Source organism: Nanorana parkeri, unplaced genomic scaffold (assembly GCF_000935625.1).
Source record: "Nanorana parkeri isolate BGI_ZX_2015 unplaced genomic scaffold, ASM93562v1 scaffold579, whole genome shotgun sequence".
Taxonomy (NCBI): Eukaryota; Metazoa; Chordata; class Amphibia; order Anura; family Dicroglossidae; genus Nanorana; species Nanorana parkeri.
In genome coordinates, this window is record NW_017306847.1 from 948979 (window position 1) to 971972 (window position 22994).

Genomic DNA, 22994 nt, shown 5'->3' on the forward strand with positions numbered 1-22994 from the left:
GGTAGCACCAAGAGAAACCCATTTAAAATACACCTGAATAGTGGGGAGGCCAGATTACACAGAGTGTTGAATGACTCAGTTGAAAAATGCAACTCGCTACTCTGCTAGTAGAAACTGGGTCATCTGGCAGAGTCAGTTATACACAGTCTGCCAATAATCAAGCAAGTGTTCCTTTATAGAAATATTATAGATGGTATATTTATTAAATATTTATTTTGAATATAAAACTTGTATATAATGAAAACAGCAGGAAAACAAGCAAACTTGACCATAAACTATTATCATTACTCATTCTTTAAGAAGAGTGCAAAGAAAGCGGTTTATGTATAACTACATCTGTCTTCACAGCTGTGAGCTATGCTATTTAATTTATATTATGCAAGGTGGAAAGTTTCACAAACAAATTACTGAAACCCTAAATAATTTTTTTTAAGTTAGTATATTATGGACTTGACTGTATTGACCATATAATGGCCTTTATTTTCAGGGCTATGTTTCTTTCAAACCAACTTTGGATCAGCAACGCTCATGTGCAACATGTTCAACTACATTACTGGATGGAGATTTTACTGTGACATATGATGTGAATCGAGAATCGGCAGGAAACATACAGGTAACATATATATGTTTCGGGCATATTTTCGCCAGGTCAAGTTGTCACTATTCGTCTTGGCCAGGGATGCACAGATATCAGTTTAGATACCAGTGACGATACTTGGCATTTTCACAAGAACTACCAGGGTTGCAGCGGTTGCAGCTGCGACTGGGCCCTGGCGCTCCACCACTGTCCTCAAATCATTAGTCTATATTATTTTAGAAAAACTGTCACATGAAAATAAACAAAAATGTATCAGTAATTGGTATCTGTGAGGCAAAGTATTTGTACTTGTACTTGGTTTGGAAAAATGGTATCGGGCATGCCATAATATCCGAAATAAAGCAGAATCCAAGCACATTAGTGGAATGGCCTCATATTCCTGGTACATATGGTCTTGAGGCATTAGTTCTTTAGACGTGATATTACAATTGTGTGTATGAAACCATGTTGACTCTATGCCAAGTGAACAGGCACTCATGTGTCCACTCCTTGCCTAGGGTGTTCTCGCCATGATGTGTGATAATTTACTTCATTGGGTAGTGTTTAGAGAGTTGCCTTCCTATTATAAAGTTTAGAGACAATTCCATCTTATGCAAAGTCTGAGTGGACGAAGTAAATGGCATGTGCCAACCATACTTCCAGCAATGATTGGCACATGCTCTATACTCTGGTGTATTTGCAGGAACTAATACTGTTTGGATTTTTTTTAGGTTGTCGATGGATATTTTGTTCACTTTTTTGCACCCCAGAAATTAGCTGGTGTACCAAAAAATGTAATCTATGTAATAGACAAAAGTGGATCGATGTATGGTAGAAAGTTGGAACAGGTAAGATATAGATAAACATTTTTATATTATTGTTAATAATTAACACCCTTTCCTCACTGCATCTTTGTCACTTTCTGACCTAAAGACATGAAAGATATGTAAAAGGAAATCTTTCCCAAATGAGGGGAAATACGCTCTTAGACAACTGTCTCCGAAACAGATATCCCCAATAGAAGGTTAACCTTATTTTCCTGGTTAAGTGACAATTGTAACATTTTTTATTTCCCATCACTTTCTGTCCCAGTGGCAATGGTCACAAAGACAAGTAGAGAGGGGTCACTTTCCTTGATGGAGACACAGACGACAGAAAGAACCTGATAGAGATTTCAAAACCTCTTCACTATCCCACACTGAAAAGAAAGATTATGGCTTCAGATATGCTTTAAGCACTCAAGATCTGGTATATGATGTTGAGACTCTTAACTACTAAGGCTGTCAATGTCACATCCTGCAATAACCAAAATAGCAAGGGTTTTAGTGGCGACCCCATATCCCGTGCAAAATGCGGATGCAATGGCATCCCACTTTACCAATCAAAGTGGACTTTTGAAAGTGGAAGCCCTTTTAATGATGGCATTCGGATAGAACCAAAGATTCTAATGCTTTCCAGCCTTAAAAGTCTGTATTTTTTTTTCCTTAAGTGATGTGGAATTTGCAGTGTTTAGTTCCAATTAGCAATCTAAAATGTAACTAAGGATGCAATTTTCTGTGTACATACTATCTGGCAGCTATATGGTTTGCAATACCAGCAGATACAATAGGATGGGAGTTTAAAAGGTTAGGAGTGTAAGCAGTGCGTAGTTCCCAAAGCACTGATCTCACTGTTATCTGAGAATCTCGCAATTCTCTGTAATCAAATTGTCCCAAGAAGCGCATTAGACAAGTCAAGCAGCACATGCATGACTCTAAAAGGACTAAAAGATTGCAAATGAGATTACCCTGTCCTTGATGAGAGGTGTTATTTAACAAGGGAACATCAGAATCATATGATAAAATGGAACTCCAGGCAAAGCATATTTCGGCAAATTAAGGAAGAATTAGGAAAGATTTACCTTCAGTTCTTTCCTGTTGACTGGTGCCACCAGGCAAGTAAGTGAGGCAAAACATCTCCAATAGTGATACAGAAAACAATAAAAATCTGGCTGGCTTTCTAACCCTTCACCTCTACATCCAAAATTGAAAAAAGGTTTGGCTGGAGTTCCTCTATATGTTAGTCATGTTCTAGCAACTTTTTGGGGGTCTGGAAAGCTCTGTGTATTAAAATTAGTAAACTGCAAGTAATGTGTTCCAAATCTTAATGTTGGTTTAAGAATGTGAAATTAAATTATATATACATATTGTAAATTATTTATATATTGTAATATATATATATATATATATATATTTATATATATACAGTATATAAATATGTATATAACATTAGTATAGATGTACATACAATCAGCTAACAATTTATATGCAAATGGTATATATATCTGTTTTAAATTTAAGTGCTTATGAAAACCTAAGAGCTCTAAAAAAATAATAATGATAATCCAGTACACTTAGCACATAGTACCATTCGCCACAATACACCGAACACTTCTCACCAGACACCACGATACAATTGTTTTTGCACAGGGGCCCTTTAATAACTTTTTCTGAAACTACCGCTCATCCCTCCAATTGTGAGTTAAAATTTAAGTTAATGATTACATTCATGCATTACTGTTGTATCCCTATTTAGACAAAAGAAGCCCTACTTGAAATTTTGAAAGACACAGCAGAACATGATCATTTTAATTTTGTATTATTTGACAATGATATTGAAGTGTGGAAACCTTCTTTGGTGAAAGCAACACCAGAAAACCTGAAAAAAGCCAGGGACTTTGTCAGACAAATTACAGATGGTTATAGTAAGTAAACACAACATATACAGGTGAAACTCGAATAATTAGAATATCGTGCAAAAGTAATGGCAGTAAGTGCTGCAAAAGGGGCCCAAACCAAGTACTGAGTACATATGCATGCTTGTACTTTTCAGAGGTCCGATATTGTTCTATGTACAATCCTTGTTTTATTGATTGCATGTAATAATCTACTTTTTTGAGGTTGTGGATTTGGGGTTCTTGGGGTTTTCATGAGCTGTAAGCCATAATCATCACAATTATGACAAATCACGGCTTGAATTATCTTGCTTTGCATGTAATGAGTCTATCTCATATATTAGTTTCACCTTTAAGTTGCATTAGTGAAATAAATGAACTTTGCACGATATTCTAATTATTCGAGTTTCACCTGTAAATGAATTTTATATAGGATGTAAATCAACTCTGTAATTCAAAACAATAAAGTTACATACTTACATAGTATTCGAGGTTGAATAAAGACACAGGCTCATCAAGTCCAACAATACAAAACACAAAAATTCCCCAGCCTCAACCTGCCAGCCAGCCTGCAACCAAACAAGTAGCCCTGTCAACAGTATGCGTTAAAATCAGAGGTTTTAGTTGCACAAACTTTTGGCCAAAAATATGTAGAAGCCTCACTGCCGCGCCAAGGCACCTCTGCAAAGTGTGGTCCTAACTCTATGTATCCGAGTCTCCAAGTGTGAGAGACAGGGCAATTTGTTTGGTTGCAGGCTGGCTGGCAGGTTGGGGCTGGGGAATTTTTGTGTTTTGTATTGTTGTAAGCCTTCCCAATGTGCGCCCTGCTATAAAGGCTGGTTATAGATTGACTCAAGTGGTTAAAGAGTCACACTGTCTGTGGGAGTGTTTGTATGTGTATGTGTGAAACACAGTGAAGTGTACATATGATATACCACTATTTACACATATTTTTTTGCAGCCACAAATATCAATGATCCTGTGTTAAAGGCTGTGCAATTATTGGATGAAGCGAATGCACTAAATCAAATCCCAGAAAGAAGTGTCTCTTTGATAGTCTTGCTTACTGATGGTGAAGCAAATATAGGTAAGTAAAATATTTTGTACAATGTGTGCCTCAACTGTGGTTTTGCAGATGTTTTCGTTATAAATATATTTATTAAGTTTTTTACCTCACAAAAGTATACAAATCCGACATTTTACATAGCTTACTAAACAATTAACATTAAAACACAAAGTAACATAATCACATAAATACCAACATTAAGACAAAAACATATCATAATGTTAATTTAATTTCTTCTAACCTCCTTGTTTTTCCCACTAATCGTAGCCTGGTCTGTATCCGTATAGTGCTAACTTTTCTATTTTCTTCTTAATGTGATTTATATATTACTGTTTACTTTTATAATTAACTTCTCTTCCTTCAATTCTTTACAAATCAGTGGATTAGTGTCTATCGTTACTCACTGCATTGTGAACCCAATCTTCTGTGCATCTCAAGTATTGTAACCAAGCGTATAAATAAAAAAAAAAAAAAATTATCTTATGCTGATCAAAATGTGATAAGGTGTATCTTTCTACTATAGATTAAGTTCAATGGTTTAGTGTCATGGGTTAATCATTACTTTATGAAGTTAATATTTTGTGCATCTCCCACCCTATATCATATTACAAAACGAACATCCCTTAACACTCAAAGTGAGATGATATGTATCTATATATAAGTTATTATTAAGTGTATCCTATTATATCCTTAATTCTTATCAAAAATAACCCCAAGCCTCAAAGGATAAACCGTATAAATAGTGCTACTTGATACTTTCTACCCTTTATCCTCCCTCCACCGCCCCCAACCCCCTCCCCTCACGTGTGTGCCGTTCTTTTGGGTTATACCCGTTTGTACAATAAACTATTCCAGGCTAAATAAAGAGTAGGGGAACAAAAGAGGTTGTTTTCTTTTAGCTCTAAAATACAAAAATAAACATACTGAAGCATCCTATTCTAAGCCTTTCTTGTTCTCATATTTTTCTCTAATTGAGTTATGGAATCGTCCCATAGGGCACAGGGGAGTCAGTAATTTATTTATTTAGTTATATGAGGACATCGCTAATAAATACTCCTCTGATTTCTTATACTTGAACCATCCCTTCCAAATTTCGCAGAACATTGTATACTTATTTTGGCTTCTCAGAAACAGTTCCTCCATAAAACATATGTGATTTATTTTTATAAACCATTCCTTTATTGGAGGGGATTCTATACGTCTCCAATAAATTGGTATCAGACATTTTGCTGAATTCAACAGGTAGGGTATAATAGACTTTTTGTACCCTAGCAGTGACCCTTCACTGTTATGAAATAGGATTACCCAGGGGTCCATACTCAGGGTTGTTCCCTGTATGGAGGAGATGATCCTGCCAACCTCTTCCCAGTACTTATTAATAATGGGGCAGTGCCACCATATGTGTGCCATTGTTGCCCTCCTTCCACAGCCTCTCCAGCATATGGTGAGTTGTTAGAGTCTATAGAGTGGAGTCTTACTGGTGTGAGGTACCATCTCGACAAGAGTTTATAGTTCATCTCCTCCATACAGGATGATATTGAAGTCCTACACACCCGTTGCAAAACTCTTAATTTCCCTTGTTCTGATATGGGGGTTCCCAGGTCTTCTTCCCATTGTGACAAAAACCCGGTGTTCTGTACGGTATCCAATTGAGACAACAGTTTCGCCAACAGTGATATACTTCCCCTTGGGCATGATGTCCCTGATAGTATCACTTCTATTGGATTTAACTGATCCATTGTTCTGATTGGTTTAGGTAATATTTGCAAAAAGTGGGTTAATTGCAGGTAGTGCACCCTCATCTGTCCATTTACCAAAATTTTTATCTAACTTTCCTGGTTGGAAATAGTCGTGACCTAACAGTGGCATTAAAGGTGAGTTATAACTCCATCCGGCTTTTTTGTGCATTAGGTCCCATACCGCTAGGGTGTTTACTACTAAGTGGTGCCACCCCTTCGTTGAACCTCTGTGTTCTTTCGGTAACCAACTGATTATACACAGGTCTACTTTACATATTTCAGACTCAACATCAACCCAGAGTTTAGTTGTCTTATCATAGTGCCAGTTCAGTAGTCTGGTCAGCACTGCCGCTTGATAGTGGCATTTAAAATCAGGCAATGCTAATCCACCTTGTGATCTAGGTCTCTCTAGAGTCTTATATGATATTCTCGCTTTCTTCCTTCCCCACACGTATTTAGATACCATTGTTTTTAAAGTTTAAACATTTTTTTTAGACAAGGCAATGGGGACCATCTGGTATAAGAATAAACATTTCGGCAGGACATTCATCTTGACTACACTTATTCTTCCAATCCACGAATGGTATAGTGCAGACCATTGTTGGAGGTCCTTCCTAACATCATTCAGAAGTGGAATATAATTATAGTCAAAAAGCTCCTGCTGGTGTGGAGTTAGGTTAATCCCCAGATATTTCAATTTCTTAGTCTGCCACCTAAAAGGGAAACTTGAACGCAGCATAGATACCTCCCTATGAGGTAGGCCGATGTTTAATATCTCCGATTTATCCAAATTGATCTTAAAATTAGATAACCCTCCATATTCCCGGAATGCTTTTAATAAGTTTGGGATAGATATTACAGGTTGTTGAATATAAAGTAATATATCATCGGCGTATGCTGAGTATTTATGTTTATTCTTTCCTATAAACTACACCATGGATATCATTATTTTCTCTTATATTTGCTAAGAATGGTTCCAATGTTATTGCAAATAATAAAGGGGATAGTGGACAACCTTGTTGTGTGCCATTTCTCAGTGTGAATTCTTTACTGAGGGTACTGTTGACTCTTACTTGTGCCCTTGGTTCCTTATAAAGGGCCGATATCCAGCTCATCATTTTACTACCCATGCCCATATGTTGTAATGTGAGTAATAGGAAGTCCCAGGCTACCCTATCAAACGCTTTCTCTGCATCTGTTGATAGTAATAATGTTGGCTGGGATCTTTGTTTTACATAGGTCATTACTGCTAGTGTTCTAAGTGAGTTATCTCTAGCTTCTCTACCAGGAATAAATCCCGTTTGGTCAGGCGAGATGAATTGAGGTATCAAAGGTGAGAGTCTCCTTGCCGATACTTTTGCAAATAATTTAATATCCATATTTAATAATGATATTGGTCGGTAACTCCCACAACTCGTTGGGTCTTCATCCGGTTTGGGGATTACTGTTATATGTGCTAAAGTAGATTCCGGTCTGAGCTTACCAGTTCCTGTTAATGAGTTTACATAGTTAGCCAGCTGGGGGAGTAGTATATTTTTAAAGGTTACATAATAAACCACTGTTAGGCCATCAGGGCCTTGTGCTTTTCCTCTAGCCATTTCGGCAAGACTACTTTCTAATTCCCCCACCTCTATCTCCCTTCCAAGTTTTTTCAGAGAATCCTCTGTTAAGGGCGGTAGTTTGCCCCTAGTCAGATATTCTCTTATTACTTCCTCTCTCTGGTCCGTTGTTTTTTGTGTCGATCTTTCTGAAACATTATATAATGTGGAATAAAATTCTTTAAATTCCTCAGCGATATCTCTAGGGGTAAAAGCCATGGAGTCTATTGTTTTAATTTTGGGGATATAAGTCTGCGTCTTCATATGGTTTAAAGATCTAGATAGTTCTTTTCCTGGTTTATTACCCCATCTATATTGTATACCCGCCATCCAGTGGAACTTCTGTGAGGTTTCAATATTTAATAAGTTTTTTAACTCTTCCCTTTTATTAATTAGTTGTTCTAAGTGGTCCGAAAAAAGTGATTTTTTTGTGTAATATTTCTAATTCCCCAATCTGTGTTAGAAGGTCTTCTATGTTTTTCCTATTCTCTTTTTTCTGCAGATGTTTTCAATTAAAAGCAGGTAAACCTGCTTTTACCAAAAGGCCTAGACAAAGCATCGACTTTTGTCTTTCACTGAGGACCAAAGTTAATAGTGTTATAAAATGCTATCAATTTTAATAATGTTATAAATTATAATTCTGTAAACTTCATTATACTTCTGGGTCATCATATTTCTCTAAGGAAACCTGTAGTGAGAAAATGGAGAACGCTGTGTGCAGGACTAGGTGTGGCCACCTACTAACTGATAAGCTCCAGGCTTGTGAATTGTTATCCCAGAATGTTTTAGAAAATAGACTTTAGTTATGTGTTTAAGGGAACTTAGCTATCATGAGGATAGTACAGACATAATGAATGGGCAACATATAGAAAGATACAGGCAAATAAAAAAAATATCAAAAATAAAATTTGATTGTTATCTGAGAGACAATAGCCACAAATATTGTTAAGTGGCTGGACAGTATGTAAGCAGCTTGGTAAGGCTGCAATTTAACCCTTTCACTTTCAGGACCTTTTTTTAAAAAACCTTTTTTGCACACATTTTAGGTCTGAAAATTACTTAAAAGCCCCAAACATGTAATATATTTTCTGAAAGCAAATACCCTGTAGAATAAAATGATGGCAGTTGCAAATTTTTATGTCGTACGGTATTTGTGCAACTCTTTATTGAACCCAAACATTTAGTAAAAAATGCACTTAAATTAATTATTGTGCTCAAAAAAACAATATAATTTTTTAACTATAAAATGGGAAGTTATGATGCCTAAATAGATACCCAACATGCCCAGCTTACAAATTGTGCGACAAAAAACGGTACCACAAATTGTCCATAGGCAATGCTTTGAAAGCCACTACTAGTCATTATCTTGGAGATATCCAAGAATATTGGCCGTAGAATTATTGATCTCCCTATGGTCTGGCAGCTCCTAAATTATGATGTGCCATGAAGATTGCTGTATTCTTTGGTATGTGTGTTCTTGTCTTGATGAGACATAGCTATTAGTACCATTCATTTTACAATATCTCTCTCCAATTCCTAGTTATGAAATTGAGTTGATATCGTAACTCAGTTTTATGATGTTAGGGTGAATGCTGGGTCACCTGGGTCATTAAATCTACCAGGCCCTGTGTGTTTATCTAAAACCTAACAATCCGTGTACCCATTGCACTCCTTACCGCTTAATCCATAATGATAGGTTGGGTGCATCAGTAGTCAACGGATGGCCACCATCTGAATAAAGTATAGGAAATTATGGACACCGGCACTCCAAAGTAGAATAACGTCTTTTATTGACGTTCCATGCAACAATACACTAATTGCAACGTTTCGGGGTCACACAGGATCCGCTTCATTAGGCAGAACAACTTGTTCTGCCTGCCTGATCCCCTTCATCAGGCAGAGCAGCTGGAGCAACAAAAAAACTACACTATAATCACACCCAAATCCAGCATTCTGAGCCCCACTTTGTTCAAGCTGTTGTGCTCCAACCCCTCCCTTGTATAATTTAGTGGAAATGTCCTGGCCTGGGTTGACCCACAGTGGCAAATTCCCATCTGCAATTTCAAATTTTTTTCCTTTTGTTTGTTTTCATATGTATATATATGTATATATATATATATATACACTTTTTTTTGTATTAATGAGGTGGTTGAGCTGCACATAGCAGAGGTCAGGCATGTCTGCAATTCTGCTTTGTCAGAATAATCTTCCCCCTCCCAGGCACTCAGTTGCCACTTTTATTTCTATATTTTTTATTTCATTATAGTTAGGTCACTGGAAGCATAGTTTTAGTGGAAAAAAGTATGGCCATAGGCTGCCCACAATTCCATAACAGGGGAAAGACCTAGCAAAAGAAAATGTAGGGGAAAAATTCACAACTAGGGGGAAGCAGGCAGCAACAAAAAGTAAATGTAGAATCCTACAGCCATAGGCTGCCTGCCCTTTCCCAAAAACTGTCTAAAAAAAGAAATTACATGGCGCCTAAAAGGAGAGGTAGAGGTGTTGCCACATAGTGGCAGCAAAGCATTGTTAATGTGAGCTCTTCTTCCTCCTCCTCCCTTATTTTCTACCTCCTCCACCTACTCCTCTGCTACAGGCAGGCTTACCGTAAAGAAGTATACATTAAAATACTACAAGGTAAGTGAAGTCTCTGTGACCGGAGAGCTGCGGCTGAGCAGAGCTAGAATCAGGCTTGCAGAGCAGTAGCCAGAAATAGCTGTCATGTGGATAAAAATGTGGATGAAGGAGGTAATAGATGCTGGCAATGTGTTTACAGGCTTGTAGCCTCTTTGTCAAGCCGGGAAAGGACCTTTTCCTGGCTTGACAAAGAGGTTACTTTCAGCACACAGTATTTCCACGCTGGTGTTACAAGTATCTTTGTAAGCGCAACATAGTTTATTTATGCTTTTCCCATGTTACAAAATTTACTACACTAGGTTGTGGGGCTCCCTCTTTCTTCTCTTTTTTTAAAGCCATGGATTACCTGCAAAATGAAGGATGTTTTTGCACAAATGGTTGAAGGTGTATGGCAGATTACTGCAGGTTGTAGATTAGGGACAACGGTATAGTTTTAATGAATGCCGAGCTGCATTATTTGTGTGTTATATATTTGTCTGGAGGCTTAAATTTTCTACAAAAATAATACGTTTACAATTAAAGTTTTAAGCTGTAAATTAACATTAATAAAAATTGCCTTTTGTTCTGAATCTTTAATTTTCGAAAAGCAACCGACAAATTCCACTTCCTTCTAGCATGGCAATCCGGGGGCGTTCTGAACACTGCTTGTGTACAGAGCACCCTCAGCATTTCTACCTAACAGAAGGAATAATTTAGAATGTATTCAGTGTTTATAACATGTCCAAGGTTTTTCTTTGCAAGTAAAGTTATGCTTTAAAAGGAAATTTAAATGGTTTAAAGCCATTTTCATATATTTTTTTATTAGCTAGCTTTTAAGCGATATATTATATAATTTCTTACCATGCACTATAAGTAAAATTATTCTACAAATAAACATTTAAAGCACTGGTATGACTATTGTTTTTCTTCTACAAGGTGAGACAGAACCAGAAAAAATTCAGGAAAATGTAAAGAAAGCCAACCAAAGAGGATACACTTTGTATTGTCTTGGCTTTGGCTATGGGGTTAATTATGGATTTCTCGAAAAGATGGCACTGGAAAATGCCGGAATTGCTCGTCGAATATATGAGGACTCAGACGCAGCCTTGCAGATGAAGGTTAGCTTTTAATGTATATCAGTTCAACTCACTACTAGAGATGAGCAAATGTGCTTGGTTGTGGTTCGAGGTCTTTTAATCGAACCAATGGTAAAGTTAGAAAATTGTGAACTCAAATTTCAGTGGGGTCTTGATTTATTGGGAGCAAATCTTGAAAATTAGTTTTGGACAGCTTTTGTTCTTTCAAGGCTTATAGGCAAGGGAGCTTAATAAAGAAAAACAGGAAATAATAATTAACACATACAACAGAGTTGTAAAGCAGAACAATGAAGAGGTTTGTCTAATTGAAGCCATCAGATAAAAAGTGTGCATGCAGTATTAAATTGAAAAAATAAATCACAAAAAATTCAGACAATAATTAGATTAAGAAATAATTAGAGTGTATTATTCAAAAACAACTGCAGAAAATATTGTGCAGTCAATGCACGGTACATAAGCAGATTTATTAGGCCACATTTTAGGAAGGTGAGACGAAGCAGGTTTGGGAGGAAAAGACCACACAGGTTTTACAGAACTAAACATTACATTGTATTCTCTCACAAATAATTGCTAAAAAGTTTGTGCAGTGGATGAGCAGTACATAAGCAGCTTTATAGGGCTGCAATTTAAAAGGGAAAGACCAGGCATGTTTTATAATAACAAAAAAATAACAGTGTAATATTTCAGAGGCAATAACCATTAAGATGGTATAAATGTATGCACAGTGTGTATGCAGCTTTTACTAGGTTGTAGTTTCCCAAGGAAACCAACATGCAAGTTTATAATAAAATAAAGAGATCAAAATTAGAGTTTTTTCCACAGAAAAAAGTTAGAATATTGTACTAACTCCATGCACTGTATTAACCCCTTCAAGACCAGGTGTTTAGACCCTCTTCCTGGCCAGGCCATTTTTCAGTATTCAGCGCTGCGGTACTTTGACTGATATTTATTCCGTCATGCAACGCTGTACTGAAATTTATTTTATACCATTTTTTGGTGACAGATAGAGCTTTCTTTTGGTGGTATTTAAACACCACTGGGGTTTTTATTTTTTACTATAATTAGGAAAAATGACAGAATTTTTTTTTAAAAGTTTTTTTACATTATGTTAGGAAACATTTATTATTACCCAGTTTTTTGGTAAAATATAAAAGTCGTGGTCACGTCGGGTAAATAGACACCAAACATGTCAAGCTTTAAAATTGCGCGCACCCGCGAAATCGCAGAAAACTACCATACTTAAAATTGGCCATAAGGCGATGCTTTAAAAGCTTTTACCGCTCATCAGTTTAGTGTTATCAGTGATTGATGGCGCTAGACTTATTGGTCTCACTCCGATGTTCGTGGCGATATGTAACATGTGCGGTGTAATGGGCACAATCGCCTTTTTACACGTATGCGCCCCCGACGCATGTTTGCATGCGTGTATGTATGGGTGGGGACTTTAAAAACATTTTTTGTTTTTTTATTCTTTTTTATGTGTAACTTCAAAAAAATTTGGGGGGGGAACTTACATTTCCCCCCCTTTTTTTCCACTAAACTTTATTGCTATCACATACGGGGGCTAATTAAACTCCCCTATGTGATAGCAAAACATGTGGCAGGTCCTCTTTATGGAGACATCAGGGGTCTCCAAGAACTCTTGAACAGGAGAGACACCACCCAGCTTTTAATTAAAAAAACAACATTTGAGTGTATATATTTTACTGAAAATAGTCCCCAAAATATTGTAGTGACTATGCAAAGTCTTTAATCACTTTTACTAGGCTCCATTTTGAAGAAGACGGACATTAGCAAGCTAATTTAAAAAAAACTAAAAAAAACATTAGAGTATATTTATTTATTTCACTAGAAAAATTTTGCATTGACTACATGCACAGAGTTCACTTTCACTAGGCCGCATTTTAAAAAGGACCCACACCAGTCGGCTTTTAACCAGGAAAAAACACAAAATAATGTAATGGGCTGCATTTTGCAAAAAAGAGACACCGAGCAGATTTTAATGAAGAGATCAACACTAGTATTTATTTGACTAAAAAAATCTCCCAAAATATTGTAATCATTCTGTGCACAGTATTTAAGCACTTCTACTAAAAACTAAACCCCAACCTCACCCCCTTTTTTTTTAACCTTCCTGAATGTAAAAACAAATATAGAAACGTGAAAAAAAGGGGGGGGTTAACGGCTAAACGTGAAGTTGTTGCTAACACACACAAAAAGTTTCTCCCTGCAAATACTCTGTGATCGGTCCCTAATCGGCTACGGTACTGTCTGACACTTGGTGTGTCTGTGGCTTCTTATAAACATTGACATTTTCAACAATCACCAGCAGCACCTATGCCTCCATGAAAACACTCTGTGATCTGTTCCTTACTACTCCAAGTTGTCCCCCAAAACACACTGAACTGAAAAGCTGCTGGGAACCCTAACATTCATATGGAAGGACTGGCAGATGAGAAAATACCCATGATTGACCCTTCTTAGTCACCTGACCACAGGAAGTGCATTTTTGGTGATTGATTCTGAACATGAACGGCAGCATTAGTCTGCCATTTTCCTGAATCGAAAATTACTTGGGTTCAGGTCGAACCTGAAGCTCATTCCTACCCACTTGACATTTTCTCAAATGCCTTTTACATTGAATATCTAATTGATATTGAATAAAAATATATAAATTGAAACCAATATATCTTTATTCCATTGTGTAAAGTGCTGGATTACTTCCTCGCATCCCCACCCCCTAAGAGTGCACAATTAGAAACATCTTCCATTGGACAATGCAAACTATAAAAGACAACAACTTGATCGCAATGGGTTATACTGTAGGTATTCTCTCTAAAATGCTTCTTCTTCTAATTGACCCGATATTCTTTTCTTGTATCTCAGGGATTTTATACTGAAATTGCCAACCCAACATTGTTGGATATTAAAATGGAATATCCTGAAAATGCCATTGCAAACCTCACCCAGAACAGCTTCAAACATTACTTTGATGGCAGTGAAATTGTGGTTGCTGGACGAATAATTGATAATGATCTGAATGTTTTCTCTGTAGATGTAAAGGCAGAAGGGGTATGTATAAATACTGTCCTGTTAAATGTGCTATCTAAGAAAACATATTGTTTTTGACTGAGTCAATCCATACTATGAAAAGGATCTGCATTCCAGCACACGCTTTACTCCCTGCTATTGATATCACCAAAAGATTTGCACTTTATCGCACACTGCCCACCCCCTAGTAAACCTACAACCAATGAGGTCTGCACTACAGCACATGTACCACACTTGCCAGTATCCATGCCACCAGTAAGATTTGTGACCCAGAGCACACACACCTTACTCACAAGTATCCATATCCACATTAGGATCTGCAACCCACACACAGTTTACTACCCAGTATTCCCCAGCTAAACCAGCAGAGCATGTCACGGGACTGTGTGTTGTTAGGAATGCAGTCATCTGGGGTCCCGTGGACTTCCAACTCAACAAATTCCATCGGTCCCTGACCCAGCAGGAATCGATTGGTGGTCAGTGGAAATATTTGTGCCCTATTGTTGGTGTCAGTGGGAGGAATAATGCCCCATTCTTGGTGTCTGCAGGGCCGATATTTCCTCACCCTGGCAGTCAATAAGAAGAATAGTGTCCCATCTTCGGAGTCAGTGGGAGAAATAGTGCCCCATCCTTGGTGTCTGTGGGACCAATATTTCCCCTCCCTTGAAGTCAGTAAGAAGAATAGTGTCCCATCTTTGGAGTCAGTGGAGGAATAGAGTCCCATCGTCAGTGGGGTTAGAAAAGCCCCCCAGCAATGTTGTTCACTTATCTTTGAATATGCTAAATATCCTGCACTGCTCCCTAGTGGCCAGATGACATGAACTATACAGGACACATCAGGCAGGAGATCATACTGGCCAATAGTGCCATATAAATTGCTGGGTGCTAGAAAGGTGCTGTAGTTTGAGGACTACCTCAGACAGACAGAGAAGTGTGTTTTACTCAGTAAACTGTCATGCCTTGAAGTTTGTATTGTAAACATTAAAATAGCATTGTTAAAGATTCTTTTGAAAGTTTTATGATGTGCTTCCTGAGTATACTAGATTTATATAGATATTGAGTTATGTCTATGTTACTTAAACAGGCAGATAATTTACTGAAATACAGTGAAAATGTTCAACTCCAAGATACGGATGGAGTGAGCAAAAAGCAGGAGTACATATTTGGTGACTTCACTGAGCGGCTTTGGGCCTACCTCACCATACAGCAACTCCTGGAGAAACGGTATGTTTGTATATAATATTATTAGCATCCTAATAAGAAATTTACCTGGCTACAATTATTTGAATATTTTTTCCATCAAGAGATTCCAAAACAATTTGTAAAGCTGCCTTAGAAGATTTCAGAAAACAGTTAAAGCCTATCTCTGAGAATAAAATCTACCCTTGCAGTGCAGCTAATCCAGCACTGCAAGCATAAACTGCTTGTTTATGTCTAGGGGTCTTGTGTAAATGTCTTCTACTTACCTGATCCCTGCTCCCCGCTCCACAGGTGATTGGCACTCATCTCTCTCCCCTCTGCTCTGGCTTATGGACTTTCCCTGTGTGTCTTCATGTATTGTGCTATGGGCTCTACATTAGACGTGATTACATCAGTGGACCTCCAATGTCGGAATGGAGGGGGGAAAAGATTCTGGGCACCATTCGTGGAGCCTGTGGGAGCGCAGATCAGGGAAGAAAAAAGGTTTACATAATACACCTAGACAAAATCAAGTAGTAATCCTTACAGTGTGGGGTAGCCTACTTGCAAGGGTAGTCTTTCTTTTTTTCCCCTGGAGATGGGCTTTAAATGATACCTTTTATGGTATAATTGACAACTTTTGTTTGCAAGCTCAGGAATGCTCTAAGATTCAAAATGTTGTTACTGAGTACCTTGCCTGCTTGGCAAAGGAAGCTAAGCACTAAGTCACAGTTTATATATGCAGTAGCAGTGGTGTAATGGTTAATGGATCACACTATTACAGAGAGATACCGCAACAACCACGTGCAGCGGAATAACTCACATTGAACCTGTATGCCTATTGAGCTCTCAAAGTGTTAGAGGTTTGTTGAAAAGCTCTTTTAACACATTTTAAGATTTAACAATATTCTCAGGGAAAAATAAAGTTCATGGAAAGCCTATCTATACAACTAACTAACTTTTAAATCTGAGGGCTGTTTGAAAAACTGATCCCTTTTGAGAAATGCTGTAAGATTATTTTTTTTAATTCTTTATTGACTGAATCAAGATAACAGAGGGCAAAAGATAAACTTGTCACCTAAATGCAATTGCCATACGAGATAAGGTAGATACAAACAGAAGTACAATGGTATAATATTACCTTCTCAGGTAAGCACAAAATACACTTTAAAAATTAAGCATAGTAACATTGCTAAAGAGAGATGTGGTAAACTCCAACGGTAAACGGAACCAGTGCAAGAAATAGTGGCCAGCAGTTAGTTGTGCTGGGAAAGTATAATAGGACACATGGGGACATCCCCCCAGTCAAGACTGAGAATGAAATTGAGAGCATTGGGAGGAATTTCTGTAATATATCCAGGGACCCCATGTGGAGTTACATTTCCCTTCTGTATTATTCAGCGAGGCCGTGAGATCCTCCATAGTAAAAATGTCTTGGACTTTAGAAAACCATAGCTGAACGGAGGGAGGTTGAAATTCTCTCCTCATCAAGGGTATGCACGCTCTGGCAGCGTTCAGCAAATTATATGTGAGGGAATGGCGATATTTAGAGCTTGGTTTAGTTGTAAGGTGTAACAGACAAGCAGCAGGTTTGTCTCTGAGGTTCATCATGGTCAAATTTTCAATAATTCCAAGAACCTGATCCCAAAAGGATCACAAGCGTGGACAAGACCAAAATATGTGTGTCATCATACCTACGGCCGAACCACATCACCAGCAAAGGTTAGGGACGGAGGCAATGATTTTGTGCAGCAACCAGGGAACCCTGTACCATTGTATTACAATTTTATAAGCCAGCTCTTCATACCTGCTGGCGAAGACTTAAAGGTTTGACATAGTTGTTACTGAGTGCCTAGCTTGCTGGGAAAGGAGGCTTAGTGGTAAGTAATATTTGATATTGCTGGTAGCAGTGGTGTAATGGGTAATGGATCATGCTATTACAGAAAGAAGTTAACTTACCACAACAAGCACATGCGGCAGAGTAACTCACTATAAACATGTATGCCTATTGAGATTTCAAAGTGTTAGAGGTTTGCTAAAAAGATCTTTACCACTTCACAAATCTTTATTGAATATTTTAAGATTTAACACTATTCTTCAGCATAATTAAAGTTCTTGAAAAGACTAGTTATATACCTCACTTTACTCTTTAGCTACCATGGGAGATCTTTGGGCTGTTTGAACAACTGACCCCTTAGCTTTAATTTGTTATGTCGAGAACCAATAAACTAGTTCTATTCCATTTTTAGGACATATGTGTCAGGATGCCGGGGGCGTCACCTCCCCACGGGGTCAGAGGGTACAGCGTAGGGTGCAGGCCTCCCTTCGGCCTGGCAGAACCACGGGTGCTCCAACGGCCACTGCGCATGCGTCTGTTTAGGCCTCAGGTGCCGGGGGAGGTTCCCCAGCCTCTCGTCTGCCATTGGCTCCCGGGGAGGGAAGCCTCCTGGTTGCCTCGGTGACCAGGGGGTGGACTCACACCCCCTAGCTATAAAAACCTGGCCAGAGCCCTGGCTTATTGCTGAGTTATTTCACCTCATGGTGTGACATACGAAGCTCCCCTCCTATGTGCCTTGCTGCCAGTTTCCTGAACCCTCTGCTGACTTCCCTTGTACTGACCTTGGACCGACTATCGCCTCTGACCCTTTGCTGCCTGCCGCGACCTCAGATTTCACTTGACTACCCCTTTGGATTGCCCCTTGTTACCTTGCCTTCGGACTTTTCAGGCTGCTTCCTGCCAGCGGGTTCCCTCCGTGCTGCTTGCCCGCGGACGCACCTGACAATATGACAGCATCTCTCCTAGCAGCTAGTCCATTCTAGTGCAACTTACTATGGATCATGGTTTTTAAAAGCGATTGGGTGGTAAAACTGATAGGCCAAAACAGACATCACCTGTATAGGGCAGTGAAATACAATTCTTTTTGCAGGAAAACCTGATTGCATTTCTTATTAAAATATAAACTAGTATTATATAAATGATTCAGCCACAATTCCAAAAAAGTTTGGACGCGGTGTAAAATCGACATAAAAACAGCAGCAATACGACTCAAAAAAGTTGGTGTAAGGCAACAGAAAGCTGGCAAAGTAAGTGGTGCTAACAAGGAAGAGATGGAAGAACATTTTGCAGCTAATTAGGTTAATTAGCAATAGGCCAGTAACATGATTGGGTATAAAAAGAGCATCTTAGAGAGTCAGATTGTCTCAGGAGTAAAGATGGGCAGAGGTTCACCAATCTGTGAAAAGCTGCATCTAAATATTGTCGAACAATTTCAGAATAATGTTGCTCAACATAAAATTGCAAAGACTTGAAATACCGTATTTTTCGCTCCATAAGACGCACTTTCCCCCTCCCCCAAAAAGAGGGGGAAAATGTGCCTGCGTCTTATGGAGCGAATCCCGACGCCCGAGACATGCAGTTTCGGGCGCCGGGCGAGTAGTAGGAGACACTGCTCGGCTTTAATACGAGTGATCTAATGAGATCACTCGTATTAAAGCCGAGCAGCGGCGGCGGCGATCGAGTTCAGCAGTAGGAGCCAATGCTCGTTTAATACGAGTGATCTAATGAGATCACTCGTATTAAAACCGAGCAGCGGCGACGATCGAGATTACCATAGAGTAGACGAAGAACGGAGGTAATCACAGCGCCACCTGTCTCAGCGGTCACTAACTGCAGCTTCTGTCACAGCTTCTGTCATAGAAGCTGTGACAGAAGCTACAGTCTGTCGAGTGCTCCATAAGGCGCGCCGGACCTCCCTGCGTCCTATGGTCCGGTGCGTCTTATGGACCGCAAAACACGGTATATCATCATCTACTGTACATAATATCAAAATCTGGAGAAATCTCTGTGCGCAAGGGATAAAGCCAAAACAAAATATTGAATTCTGGTGATCTTCGGGCCCTCAGACGTCACTACATTATAAACAGGCATGATTCTGTGATAGACATTTCTGCATGGGCTCAGGAATACTTCCAAAATCACTGTCTGTGAACACAGTTCGCTGTGCCATCCAAAAATGCTAAAAGTTAAAGCTCTATCATGTAAAAAAGAATATCAAAAATTAGAAAAGTTGGGGTCTTTTGGGCAGCCGACTGACAACTTACAAACCAAACATTTGTTTAGAAAATATAATTTTATTTGATTAAAAAGTGAATAGAATTAATAAAATTGACAACATGATTCCCCTATAAGCTCACTCCACACTAATTAAGTTCATTCATATAAGGATGACATTCAGAGACTTATACAATGAAGCATGATTGACATAATAATTAAAATATTCATTGACACAATACGTGATTGGTATAAGGAAAGGTGATGGAGGAGCTTGATTTTCTCGACGTTTCGCGCTGAGTAGCGCTTCTTCAGGAGATGGAGAGGGAGGTTGTCTATGCAATTTAAGAAAGATATATATAGAAAATATAAACATCATTGAACTTCTAACACAGCCACTTGAACTTGTCTAGTGGTATGGTAAACAGGTGGATATATGTATGTAAATATATCACCTATCCTTGGAGTCTGTGTGCGTCCCAATCGTTCCACCCGGCTCAGACGGTGAGAGAGTAAAAGCATGAGGTGACTCCCCGGCGACTCGCATAGGGGGCGTTTCCTGTTTTGGACCAGATGACGACGCAATGACGTCACCAGGGGAGCGCCGTTATTAGCACCCACGCGAGCCCCCAGCGTCAATGTACAGCCTGAGAGGGCTGTATTAGCTGCTGGGGGCTCGATATCGAGAGAGGAACGGCTACCTCACGTCGCTGACCGACAATCTTTTGAATCCACTTCCAATCCTCTGCGAGCAGTGGTATGTACTTATTTCAATCACTATGTCCAGCAAGGACGATATGGTACAGCGGGTGGTTCCCACTGATACTCAGATTAGTTTTATGATTCCTTTTGAGGCCCCAAATGGTATCCTCTAATTTTTGTTCTGCTTTTTAAACAAGGTACCTCCGTCATCTCTTGATTGGGTCTGCCTCCACTGGGGTTGAGGGCCCATTGCATAGACAACCTCCCTCTCCATCTCCTGAAGAAGCGCTATTTCAGCGCGAAACATCCAGAAAATCAAGCTCCTCCATCACCTTTCCTTATACCAATCACGTATTGTGTCAATGAATATTTTAATTATTATGTCAATCATGCTTCATTGCATAAGTCTCTGAATGTCATCCTTATATGAATGAACTTAATTAGTGTGGAGTGAGCTCATAGGGGAATCATGTTGTCAATTTTATTAATTCTATTCACTTTTTAATCAAATAAAATTATATTTTCTAAACAAATGTTTGGTTTGTATGTTGTCAGTCGGCTGCCCAAAAGACCCCAACTTTTCTAATTTTTGATATACCATTTTCAGCGGTGTGGCATCCTGTGCCTTGATTTAGGTCACTCCATTTCAAATCATGTAAAAAAGAAGCCATGTGTGAACATGATACAGAAACACCACTGTCTTCTCTGGGCCAAAGCTCATTTAAAATGTTCGGTGGTCACACAAATCAAAATTTGATATTTTTTCTGGCAACCATGGGTACAGCCTCCATTGGACTAAAAAGGAGAGGGACCTTCTGGCTTGTTATCAGCGCTCAGTTCAAAAGCATGTATCTCTGATGGTATAGGGGTGCATTAGTGTGTATGGAATGGGCAGCTTGCACATCTGGAAAGGCGCCATCAATGCTGAAAGATAAATACAGGTTTTAGAGCAGCATATGCTCCAGACGACGTCTTTTTCAGGGAAGGCCTTGCATATTTCAGCAGAACAATGCTAAACCGCACACTGCAACTGTGACAACAGCATGGCTTCTTAGTAGAAGAGTCTGGGTGCTTGACTGCCCTGCCTGCAGTCCAGACTTTTCACCAATTGACAAAGAAGACCCAGGACTGTTGAGCAGTTAGAACCTATATCAGGCAAAGTGGGACAACATTCCTTTCCCAAAACTCCAGCAATTGGTCTCCTCAGTTCCCAGACGTTTACAGAGTGTTGTTAAAAGAAGATTGGATGCTACATTGTGGTAAACATGGCCCTGTCCCAACTATTTTGAGGTGTGTTGCTGCCATCAATTTCTAAATCTCCTACTTATTTTTTTTCTTAAAATTGTAAATTTTCTCAGTTTAAACATTTGACATGTTTTCTATTACCTATTGTGAATAAAATATAGGTTTATGGGATTTGCAGATCATTGCCTTCTGTTTTTATGTAGATTTTACACTGCGTTCCAACTATTTTGTAATTGGGGTTGTACAATATATAAAACAGTGTTTGTTTATATGATTCTAAAATCATCTTGTTTTCATGAAGAGTTTCTGCAGATCCATCAGAGAAAGAGAAACTGAAAAAACAGGCGTTGGATCTCTCTCTGAAGTTCAAGTTTGTGACTCCTTTAACATCTATGGTGGTTACAAAACCTGATGAGATAGAGGAAGAAACATTAGTTGCTGATAAATTTGTTGAAGGTACGAATGTTAAACATGCTTGTATTCCATATGTACACTAGCTCTTTCCCCCACTTACTTTGCCGTTTTCATCTTCCTTCCATCTTTTCTTTCTTCTTTCCTTCCTCACTTCCTCCCAGTCCTTTCCTCTCCTTCCTCATTTCCTTCCTCTTCCCTTTACTTTTTTTTATTTTCTGCTTTTATTCTCTTTTTAGCTCTCTCTATTACTCCTTTCTTTCTTCCTTGCTTTCCTCCCTTTCCTCTGTTTTTATATTCTGTTTTAATTTGTATCTCTCTCTCTATGACCCTGCTGCTTACTTTATCTTTTACTCTCCCCCTCTATCTTCTCTTTTTCTCTCTTTCTCTGCCGCTCTCTGTGTGGACCTTAGAGGTCCTAACCTTTTTCACCCTACTGAAAAGCATTTTCCTTCTAGCCTTGCCCCCATTGGAGACATTTTCCATTACGTCCTGTTTCTCTGTTCCCAAGACAGGGAGCGAGGGGAAATCCACAGTGGAGAAGCAGATAACAGTTTTCATTGGAGCTGGGCATGAACAGGTTTCATACAAATGTTAGCTTTAACTATAAAGCTAGGTCATTTTTTGATCAAGTAGGAAAAGGTTACATATCTTTATCATACTTTTATTGCTGTCTTTGTCCCAGTAGCATTGCACGGATCCTCTCCTGATCACAGTAGTACAGATCAGTTGTCACCACTGTGACATTGGTGTCTGTACAGTTTTTTCCTCTATCGACAACATGTCAGTCTATGGGGAATCGGATGTAAACAGTGTCCATTTACATCAGATTACCCCCGATCTGGCGACACGGATCTCTGATCCATTCATTTTTCCGCCCCCGGCTAGAGTCAGGAGTAACTGAGTGTAAATGGACGCTCGTCCATTTACACATCGCCGTTCATAGACT

At 38.8% G+C, this 22994-nt stretch overlaps 1 protein-coding gene across 1 annotated transcript in view; it reads left to right on the plus strand.

The window, feature by feature from the left end:
• LOC108791873 (inter-alpha-trypsin inhibitor heavy chain H3-like) overlaps positions 1–22994 on the plus strand; it is a 59356-nt gene that overhangs the window by 14200 nt on the left and 22162 nt on the right. Inside the window, exons 7-14 of the mRNA XM_018562477.1 lie at positions 488–613; positions 1309–1425; positions 3152–3320; positions 4252–4377; positions 11246–11427; positions 14293–14478; positions 15542–15681; positions 21936–22090. Of these exons, the coding sequence (XP_018417979.1) occupies positions 488–613; positions 1309–1425; positions 3152–3320; positions 4252–4377; positions 11246–11427; positions 14293–14478; positions 15542–15681; positions 21936–22090 (1201 nt within the window). The remainder of the gene's footprint in view (positions 1–487; positions 614–1308; positions 1426–3151; positions 3321–4251; positions 4378–11245; positions 11428–14292; positions 14479–15541; positions 15682–21935; positions 22091–22994) is intronic.